The following is an 11,446-nucleotide window of genomic DNA, read 5'->3' as shown; positions in this document are numbered from 1 at the left end:
TATGTCGGCTATGTTATGTATATTAATAGGGAGAGAGAATAAAGTAATTAAAAAAGTGGGAGGGAGTGTAATTACTTTTAAAAGGTTGGTATTTATGTTATTTATACTTATTATATACGTAATTTTACCGCATTATTTGAGTTACTCTTAATCTTTCATATTGACGAGTCTAGGCAGAGCCAACCTTCGGCTAGGGGTTCATTCGAACCCTCGAACTTTTTTTGCCGCAAAACTGTAATATTTATATATGATTAAAAATACTTACTATTATGTATAAATAGTAGGTATTGAACTCCATTCAACTAATTTTTCTTCAAATATTAAATCTCTTTAGTTGAAATTCTGACTGTATCTCTGCAAAATAGTACAGGATCGAATCTTATTATGTACTATTCTACCTTCTTGTCCTTCTCCCAGTCCCACACTCCCCCTATAATAATAATAATAATAATAATAATAATAATAATAATAATAATAATAATAATAGTAATAATAATAATAGTAATAATAATAATAGTAATGATTCTTAAAAGAAATAAAAAAAGAAAATGGAGATAGATGCATCATATTGAAAGGGAGATTTTTTCAAGATTAAATATAATATGAAGAAGTTGGGTTTAGATGTACATGTAATTTGGACATAAAAATAATTCTTAAGTAACATAAAATTAATACTTAATAATAGCATCATTAAACAGAATGAAAGCTACCAACCGACCACCAACGGTAGGATCCAAATGTTGTACACAACTTATTTTTTTAATTAAAAATAAAATATATTTTCATGACTTCTACTTTCCATCAAATACAATTAGTTTTATTTTATAATTATGGTGTTTGCATGATTTTTGTCAGCATGACTTGGATAAACATAAATATATTAAATTTCGAACAATAAGTTTTGGCCTACGTTATTAATTGCTAGGCTATATTTTTAACGTGAAAAGGTACAAAATATATATTTGAATTATATCTATTCATATTTTGAATATAAACATACGTTAATGAAAAGATACGTATATATCCTTCTTACTAATGATAGATATGTATCACGATCATGTTAGTGAGAGAGTGGGAGAATAAACCGACGGATGAATGATGACACGTTTGTTATGTCTCTTGAACCTCCTATTAGATCTGGTCGAGTTGAATTTATTAAGTTCGGACATGAATTTAATTATTTGAAGATAAAATAAATAAAAATAAACAAATGGACATGATCACGATACGTGTCCCGCTATTAGTGAGAATATATATATATATATATATATATATATATATTTTCATTAACGATAAAAATATACTTGTACCCAAAATATAACAAAAAAATATATACGTATTATTTGTCAAACTTTAAAAATATATTGATATTTTTTATTTATTCTTATACACCCTATCAAACGAAGAACGGATCGATATTTTAAAAGCAAACAAAATGGCAAAAGAAATGTCACAAAAGGTCGGCAGACTTAAATAGAGCAGTGGCTCATGATTGGATAATATATTCAGAAATGCTGGTACCCCATATACAACAGTTTATCTTTTTGGTACATTGAATTTCAAAAGTTTTTATCTTATGTCCATTTTAGAAGCTTAAATAATGGATCCACATCAGCCATAACCAAGTGTCAGATAATCAGTCACTTCACCACTTATTGAACTTTGAAGCCAACCCCTTAATATTATATTAATATTATACGTGTCGTTTCGTTTAACCATTAGTACTACTTCAGACTCTTTAATTATTTTTATGTACACACTTTAAATATTTTTTGCATTTTGTCTTCTTCTTCATTTATAAATACTAGCAAGTACTACTTGAGGATTGGTCAGGAACTAGTGTACTTTTTGCTTGTTAAAGTTTTGAAGTCTTTTTGTGTTTCTTGCAAAGTGTAAGAAGATTGAGTCTTTTTGTGTTTCTTGATTTTGGAAAGGAAAAAAATTGAGTCTTTTTGTGTTTCTTGATTTTGGAAAGGAAAAAAATTGAGTCTTTTTGTTATTCTTGATTTGGGTTTTGGGTATTTCTTTTTTTTTTTTTTTGGGAGTATCATTGGTTGGTTTTTTGAGTGTGAGGTTTAAGAGCTTGTGGGGGGTGTGATTTATTGATTTTTGACTGGATTGAGATATAATATATATAGAAGAAGAATGGAGGAAAAATATGAGCTTTTGAAGGAACTTGGTGCTGGGAATTTTGGGGTGGCAAGGTTAGTTAAGGATCAGAAGACAAAGGAGCTTTTTGCTGTCAAATATATAGAAAGAGGGAAAAAGGTAAGCTTTTTGTTATAGAAAAAGTTTGTTTTTGTGCTTTTGTTTGTAGATGCTGTCATTATTTTTCACTTTGTTATGGATTGTGCTGGATTTGCTTGGTTGGTTGCTTTTTTGTAGTGAACTACTTTACTGGTACTATACTTAGCTTATTCTTGCATAGCCAAGACTGAACTTGGCTTTAATTTAGGGAAAGTTTTGTAAGCCAGTTGCCTTTTCCAGTTATATGTTGGTGGCAAACCAATGTATTAGTTGGTGTTTGTTTGATGTTTTGGAGTTTGAGTTTGCAAACTCAGCTTTTTAATTTGCTATAAGTTTTGAGCTAAATCTTGATAAAAAGTAAAGGAATTAAGTACTTCTCTTGAAAAAAATTCTAAACTCAACTTTTGAAAGCTGGATAACTCTGAGAAGTGAGAACATAACTCAAAATTTAGGGGTAACGTCTGTGTACCCTCTATCCTTCTCAGACACCACTTGTGGGATTACGCTAGGTACGTTGTTGTTGTTGTGGGAATGGGGATGTGTTTCTGGATAATGGTTAATTTAATTTGAACCACCGCACCGATAAACCATTAGTTGTTTGGCTGAATAAGGTGTTCTAGATGTTTTTTCCTTGATACAACAACAACAATAAGCTTTAAAAGGGGCAATGTTGGCCCATTACAAAAGCTTTTTTAAGTACATTTTCCTCCTGTATTTACTAAGTAGTGTCAAGATGCCTTCAGCATGATGTAATATTTATATTACAGTATGGTAGCAATTGTTTTCTCCGATTCTATTAGCTTGATGTAACTGCTGTTTTATTCTATTTTTCGTCTCAGATTGATGAGAATGTGCAGAGGGAAATTATAAATCATAGATCGTTGAGGCATCCAAATATTGTCAGGTTTAAAGAGGTAAATATTTTTGTATACCTATTTGTTGTACCTTAAGAAATGCATATTTTTCCGATGTTTTCAGCTCAAGGAATCTATTATCTTGCCTAAAGCAACATTGTTATCCCTGCTGAATTTCAAAACATAAGGCTCGGTAGAGCATAGCTTGCCAGTTTAGAGATCACATGGTTTTATCTGACCTGGATATATATGATTGACATATTAAGATGGCTCCAAAAGTATAAGCGAAAATAGAGATAAACTACATAGTCCTGTTTTCTAGCTGTGTATATTGAGTATCTCCTTCCAGTGTTGCGTTGGCTTCCCAAAAATAGTGGAAACATCGATATATTCTAATATAGTTCGTTATATGTAAGCAGGACTGTATATTTTGAGTAAATAAGCCAGATTTTGTATCGAGTAGATCTTTGCAGTTCTAAACTTAATTAACTTCAACAATATTTACAGTTCCTTTTGTAGTCTAGGAATTCATACTCCAAGTACCTAAGTGTTGGGTTCGAAATGACATATTATTGATATTATTTGGCCAATCGGCCTACACATGAAAAATTAATATTGAAAAAGTCGAAGAAGAGGTCTTCTGTTCTGTTTATAGAGTTACATAACCTTCTTCCAAGAAAGAATAAGCCTAATAGAACTCTAATAGGAAAGAGATTTTTTCCTACTTGGAAACCTTTTCCATAAAACACAATTATGGTAGAATCCAAGTAAGGTAAGAAATTTAGGACAAATCCTAACAATAAGCCCCTATGAAGACACTGAAAGTGATGATTATTTGTGGAATGCAAACAACGAGTTCATTAGTTAGAGATATTTGTTTGACGCAATTTTTTTTTATGTAGTTGGCCAATGGATTGATTGTTTTCTTCATTTTTTGTGTGTACTGATGATACTTTTAAATTATTCACACCCTGCAATCTACTAAAAAGGGCAGCCCGGTGCACTAAATCTACCGCTATGCGCGGTGTCCAGGGAAGGACCCCACTACAGGGGTGTATCGTACGCAGCCTTACCTTGCATTTCTGCCAGAGGCTGTTTCCAAGGCTCACCCGTGACCTCCTGGTCACATGACAACAACTTTACCAGTTACTCCATCACTCTGCAATCTACTACTCCTATTAAACTTGACAAGTTGCTGCACTCCATAATCCACCGCCATTTGGACCTGCCTCAAAGATGTTTCCAATGATTAATTTCTGCAATTTTATAATGTTTCATGCAAAACTGTTTCCGAGGTTAGGAACGACTAATCGCTAATAGAGTTGAGCTGTCTTCTGCATGTATGAATCAAATCAAGGACCAAGTTTCACTTTTAAAGTGTCACTCCATTTTGTTCATTAGTATTCGAGTAGATGTTAGCATGAGTAGGCATCTATTAATTGAGTAGAAGTTATTGAATGGCAATGTACACAACGGACAACTATAACATTAACAGTTAACCTGTGCAAGCCCATCTTTTTTTTTCTATAGGTCTTGGTTACCCCGTCACATTTGGCAATTGTTATGGAATATGCAGCAGGCGGAGAACTTTTTGGTAGAATATGCAGTGCTGGCAGATTTAGTGAAGACGAGGTTATACAGATCTCCAATTTGTTGTTATATTCCCCTGTCTGATGAAAATGATGTACTTATCATCTTCGTTTTTGTGTCAACAAACAACAGGCACGCTTCTTCTTCCAACAGCTAACATCTGGAGTCAGCTACTGTCATGCCATGGTACACTTGAAAATTCGTCAACATTTTGTACAATGCTCATCTTTCTAGAGAGTTTCCACTCTCACGTTGCACTTTCATTTTCCTGTAGGAAATTTGTCACAGGGATCTGAAACTGGAGAACACTCTTCTTGATGGAAGTCCTTCACCTCGACTAAAAATATGCGATTTTGGTTATTCTAAGGTTTGTTCTTGTTCTCTACTAGAGAAGCTTGGTTGTGTTACATTTAAAACGACACTAATATATTTATATATACTTCATTATGCAGTCTGGATTGTTACATTCACAACCAAAGTCAACAGTAGGAACACCTGCTTACATTGCCCCTGAGGTCCTGTCACGGAAGGAATATGATGGGAAGGCAAGCTTTCTTCTCAAACATTTACTTAGTTTTGTGTCACGGACTATTTTTTTTTCCGTATTCACGCCTCTAACACTAGTTGAACAAACCCTCCCAATGATTAGAAGTATAAAATTGGCCTAATAATTTACCTTATTATTCATGTGCAAGGGGCCCTGCTTGTGTTACATTTAACACGACGCTAGTATATTATTCTGAATGCTTAATTACATGATCGTATTATTTTCTTGTTGTTTCACTTGGATATTGTGCTCATGTGATAGTCGTGCATTTTTCAGATCGCAGACGTGTGGTCATGCGGGGTGACACTGTATGTGATGTTAGTAGGAGCATACCCTTTTGAGGATCCTGAAGATCCGAAGAACTTCAGGAAAACCATTGGGGTGAGTTGAGTACACTTTCATTTGATGTTTGAACTAGTAAGAGCACGTTGAGATTTTTGAAGAGCGTCAATCTAGCAGCTGCTTATGAATCTTTCCGTTGTTTGTCAGAGAATAATGAGTGCCCAATACTCCATACCCGATTATGTACGAATCTCAGCAGATTGCAAGAACCTCCTTTCGCGAATCTTTGTTGCAAATCCCTCAAAGGTAAGATTCTTCCCAACTCGAGAAAAGGTTAACGTAAACATGACTCAAATATGGTTCATTAACGTAACATGTATCGCGATGTGTTATAGTTAAGCTTAATTCACATTGAACTTTCGAATTCCCTGCACAGAGAATCACTATTCCTGAGATAAAGAAACATCCCTGGTTCTTAAAGAATCTGCCAAAAGAACTGATGGATGGTCAGCAAGCAAAATATGAAGAAGCGTCAGAGCAACTACAACAAAGTGTGGAAGAAATCATGAAGATGATACAAGAAGCAAAAATACCTGGAGTAGTGTCAAAGCCTGAAGGGAAAGATCCTGCAGGGACAACAGTGCAAGATGATACAGAGGAAGACCTTGAATCGGAAGTCGATAGCAGCAGTGACTTTGCTGTTTATGTCTAAGGATGACATTTATCAATTGAACTTGTAAGAGCAAAGTTTCTTTTGTTACTCTTTGAGTTGTTTGCCATGGTGTATAGAAGATTAGTTATCTGCTGTGCTGATGCAATGGTTGTGCACAGAACTATTTACTGAGTTCTAAGGTGTGCATTTCAATTTGTTACATGGATGTAATGTTGCACCAAACAATTTTTTTTTTCCATTCTAGTTTGTAACATCTAATGATATTTTCGACGTGTCAATAATCGTTTTATTTACAACAAACAAACAATAACATACCTAGTGTAATCCCACAAGTGGGGTTTGGGGAGGGTAATGTGTACTCAGACCTTTCCCCTACTAGTTCGGGGAGGTTTGAACATACCTATCCCGTTTAATTCGGACTCACGCTGGGTAAGCCCCACCAAGCTGGGGTAAAGTGCTTTCTATAGTAAGTTCTACAGTTCCAGGCATAGAATCTGAAACCTCTAGGTACAATGGAGGGATTACAACCACTACATTTCACATCACATGTTGTAGTCGGCGATTTAGTTAGAATTTTCACCAAGAAGACTCGTCAAAGTAGGTTAAATATTACTTTTTTTTCTTCCCGGAATAAAAGAAATGTCAATAATCATCTTAGGAGGCGTGAAAAATCAAATATAGAATAACTATTCAATGAATATGTTGAAAATTTCTAGTTTTTCCACACATCCTGAAGTCATTTAGCCCTAGAAAATAATATAAAAGCAAGGTCAACTAAAGAGAGAAATGACTTGCCTCATATCATTCCCATTGACCAAGTAAAATATATCCACGATTGAATGATCTTCAATTAATTGATGCTAATAATGTATGCCTATTGATTATGGGTTTGAGTTGTGAGGAAATTTGTGTATTATTTATGCAGGATTATTTATTCATGTATTAATTATTTCATCTTCTATTCCGTATAAAATAATATTTATATTCTCTCACAACTTATACATGTATTAGTTATGTGAATTTCTAAATTGCAAACCAAACACTATATTAATTATATTAGTGAATAATTTGCCTCCTAAATAACTATCAAACATGGTGTTACTTGTGCAGAATTTAATACGCATAATTCATTCACAAACAAATTATCGAACGCCTCCGTAGTTACTAATATTTGCACAGAATAGATTGCCCACATTAAGGAGCGCTTTTTTTCCAAAATCTACGTGAACACGAGATATTTCGTATATCAGAATATTTTGGCTAATAATGCATGTCTTATCTTAACATCAAACAAGAAAGTATTAGAAACAACTTATTAAAAAAAGTATGGACGTAATTAATCCTTGCAAGTAAACATATCAGTTTGTTTTCCAAGTAAAAATAAGTTTATGCACTTGCTCATTTTTCTAGTATATTATTCCCAGGAATATTGAGACATCATTAGCCGCCTTCTCAATATTTTAATAGACTAGAAAACAATGTAATTAATGATCTCAAACTAATTGACTTCAACATTATTCTCATTTTATTACTATTACTTGTACACATGAAATCCTAGCCGCCATAAAATAAAGATTGCTACCAAATTATTGAAGGATCAAAAAGAATAATATTGATGTTCTCTATTATTGGTTTAAGTACTACTTTACAAGCCAAACTTTTCATATTTAAATTATTATCAGGAAGTCAAGTTGTTGCATTCCTTGTTGGCTTCAATCGGCCCTGGACACTTTTACCTGATGTGATATTATTTGCTTCCGATTAAATTTGGATGATTTTTTTTTTTTCGAAAGGCCTCACAGAAAGTGGTGAGGGCCAGGAACTGATCAAGCAAACTCTATCAAAGAACAAGTCTGTTCTTGCTTCGTTTTCGATTTTCACCTTTCGAATGAAGAAAGAGAGTGAAAGAGAAGATGCTTTATATGTAGCTTCCCAATCCCTTCAGCTATCAATGTGAGACTTTTGTTCGCACACTCAACAATCTTCTCTTCCAACTAAGTTTCACATGGCTCATTACCACGATCAATGGGTCACCGAGATACTCAACAATCTCCCCTTTGAATTAAATTTCACGTGATTCATTACCACGATCCACGGGTCACCAAGATACATTTATTGCCACCCACATCGTCTGATTATTAATTTGTGGAACTGAAGTCCGCAACTAGCTTCTTCTTGTGTGTGCATCTCCAAGCTCATAAGGAAGCAAACCGAGCTCTGCACCGCATCATTCTGCCAGATCACCATACTTATCTCACCAAAACCTGAGCTTTGATACTAGTTGTTGGGCTTAATTAGCCTAAAGATACTCTTACACAGTGTGATATTATTGTCCGCTTTGGACCAAGTCCGCACGGCTTTTTCCAAAATGCCTCAACCATTAAGAGATCCTACACCTTATATGTAGTTTACCAATTTCTTCATCTACCTAATATGGGACTTTTGTTCGTGCACTACCTAACAATAAAAACATGAGAAATTAAGGTTCAAATCTAAGCTACGATAAAGAAAAAAATTGTTTTGTGATTTTCTTCTCATATCAACGATGTAATAGTCGATGTGCACATAAGATCAGTGTCGAAGACACCCTTTTTGAACATGTCAATTGACATTCCTTCTCATAAAAATTACAGTTTGTAGATAGTATTCTGGTCGTCCCAAAATACTTATCATGTTTTTTTTTTAAAAAAAAAAAAGTTAAATTACGTAAATTTTGACCAACATTTTACAATGCATTTTGTCACCGTATTGATACGGAATAGTTGTAACTTACTGCCTTTTTCCTATAATTTGTGAATATATAAATTCTATTTTTTAAATGTTAAATTAATCTAATCTATATATAACTTTAAAAACTAGTCTAATTAATATTGAATAAGCAAAAAGAGATAATTATTTTTAGACAAAGCGAGCAATATTTTTATTTATATATTTATATTGAATTCTCAAAACTTATTTATGTGTTTACTTTTCTAATATTTAATTCATTGTAGTAAGTATTGTCGCTCCACTGTTGAATTTCGATAGCAACCAACATCAAGAAAAAAAGGTTAACTATTTCTTATGCGTATCACATGGAATATGACTTAGGAAGATAATCCTCGTATGTTATTCGACCTTAGTACCCTTAATATTTATTGTAGAACAACCTAACTCATCTGTCTCAAAAGTCAGAATAATCATTGAAAAAAGTGAGGAGTGACCATAAGAATTTGTGGTTTATATGGTGATGGTGTCTTGTTATTTTCTGGCTCTCGAGAAGTAAAGTGTGATAACTATTTTAGAACTGAAGGAATAATTTTTGTTACATTATATATTTAATTCCCTCGACTTAGCTAATTCATATATTTGCTTCTTCATATTTTGACTGATCATTTTAATAAAAAATTCTGATTCTACCACTGAATTAAAATGACAAACAACATCATGAAGAAAAGGTTGACTTTCATATGCATACACGCATAGAATACGACTTGGAAGATAATCCTCGTACGTTATTCTGACCCTACCCTATATATATTTATTGTAGAGCAACCAAACTTATTTGTCTCAAAAATCAGTAACCATATTGAGAAAATGAGGAGAATTCACAAGACTTTGTGGTTTATTTTGATGATGATTATGTGTTTTATGGTGATGATCAATGGGCAAAGGATAGGTCCAAGAGAATGTCAATTGGAGCAGAAACAAGTGGTACATTATTGTAGATGGATAGCATTTGGGCAACCACCATCGCCCAATTGTTGCCGCCTATTGAAACCAGCTCACTTAGAGTGTGTTTGCCAATTGATTGGAAAGCAAAGGAAGATTTCCACAATTCTTGATGTCTCTCAAGTTATATTGCTCTTTCAGTTTTGTGGAAGGATTGTCCCTCGTCATTTCAAGTGTGGAAGTAAGTGTTCGTATTGCACTCTCCATTTCAATTTGTTTGTTTTATTAATTATTTACTATTTAATTTGTTGCGCCTTAGCCGAGGGTGATATTTAGGAAACAACCTATCTGTGTATACTTTACCTTTCTTAGACCCTACTTGTGAAATTTCACTGGGTATGTTAAATACTATAAGTCACAATAATAATTAACAATCTGAAATATTTCGAAGACATATGAAACGATCACAGACAAAAGAAACTCTCGTTATAAGCTATCTACTATGACCAAACATCTACAGTAGTACTTGATGTCTCTCAAATTATATTGGTCTTTCAAGTGGAAAGATTGTTCCTCGTCATTTCAACTGTGGAAGTAAGTAGTTATATACCCTCTCATATTCAATTCGTTTGACTTAGTTACTATTTGAATGGTTAAATACCCTCTACATCTCAATTTATGTTGCAACTTTCGAACTTCTCGAGATTCAAACTACACAAGAAGTACTACAAGTCACAATAATTAACAATTTAAAATATTTCAAAGGTATATGAAAAGATCACGATCACTCATTATAAGCAATCTAGCTTGGCCAAACATGTCCATTTATTAGTGTTGTCAAAGAGCCTAATGCCAATTCATATTTTTCAGGTCTGAATTTCCCTTGAGGGGAGGGCTGGCGTCTTTGTTTGTCATGGAGAAGTCAATGCACTTGATATCTAATATTTTATATTTCCTTCTTTTCTTTAGTATAAGTCTACTTAGTTTGAACTTTGAAGTGATTTTGGACATGAAGACCAGATCAACCTAAGCTTGAAAATAAAAAAGTATCTATGTTGTATTGATAGATCATCTATCGGAAATTGATTTATATATCTATTCCACGAAGGTAGAAGTAAGGCTTGCGTCTATCCTATTCTTCTTATACCTCACTTATGGGATTACAATAAATGTTATATTGATAGATTTTGTTGAGTTCTTCGCATTTTGCACCACATGCGTATTTCGTTCAAAAAGATATGAAAAGGTCACCTTTCGTTTCGTCCAAAAAATGGACAAGAAGTACTCTATTAATTAGAAGAAATAGCAAAATCTATAAGTAAAAATCATACATATCAAGAGTACCAGTAGTATTATCATCAAATGTTACGAGAAGTAGTAAGTACTCTTTCATCCTCAATCAGAGATAACGAGTTCAAGCAATGAATAACAAATTGTTTTTGACAAAAAACACTTTACCCTCCAACATTGGATTTCTAACGAGAATTCGAAGTAATTAGACTCAAAGTATGCACCAATTACAAGAAGTAAATTAATAATAACTTAGAAAAGTGTCAGCGTTTGTAGTCCAACGGTTAGGATAATTGCCTTCCAAGCAATAGA

At 33.4% G+C, this 11,446-nt stretch overlaps 1 protein-coding gene and 1 long non-coding RNA gene across 2 annotated transcripts; both read left to right on the top strand.

Moving 5' to 3' along the window:
* The first annotated feature begins 1,506 nt into the window (after positions 1-1,506).
* Positions 1,507-6,456, top strand: LOC107868580 (serine/threonine-protein kinase SAPK3). Its single transcript, XM_016715267.2, has 9 exons — positions 1,507-2,268; positions 3,087-3,161; positions 4,632-4,733; positions 4,824-4,877; positions 4,966-5,058; positions 5,144-5,236; positions 5,515-5,619; positions 5,728-5,826; positions 5,957-6,456. Exons 1-9 carry the CDS (start codon positions 2,146-2,148, stop codon positions 6,230-6,232), a joined length of 1,020 nt encoding a protein of 339 aa, XP_016570753.1. The 5' UTR covers positions 1,507-2,145; the 3' UTR covers positions 6,233-6,456.
* Positions 6,457-9,472: 3,016 nt separating this feature from the next.
* LOC124885880 lies at positions 9,473-11,042 on the top strand. The gene is made up of 2 exons (XR_007043072.1): positions 9,473-10,085; positions 10,715-11,042. It is a non-coding gene; the product is annotated as an uncharacterized LOC124885880 (long non-coding RNA).
* Positions 11,043-11,446: the final 404 nt, after the last annotated feature.

Source organism: Capsicum annuum, chromosome 1, assembly GCF_002878395.1.
Source record: "Capsicum annuum cultivar UCD-10X-F1 chromosome 1, UCD10Xv1.1, whole genome shotgun sequence".
Classification (NCBI taxonomy): Eukaryota; Viridiplantae; Streptophyta; class Magnoliopsida; order Solanales; family Solanaceae; genus Capsicum; species Capsicum annuum.
Note: the sequence above shows the minus strand (reverse complement) of the source record. Positions and strands in the feature narration are given on the sequence as shown.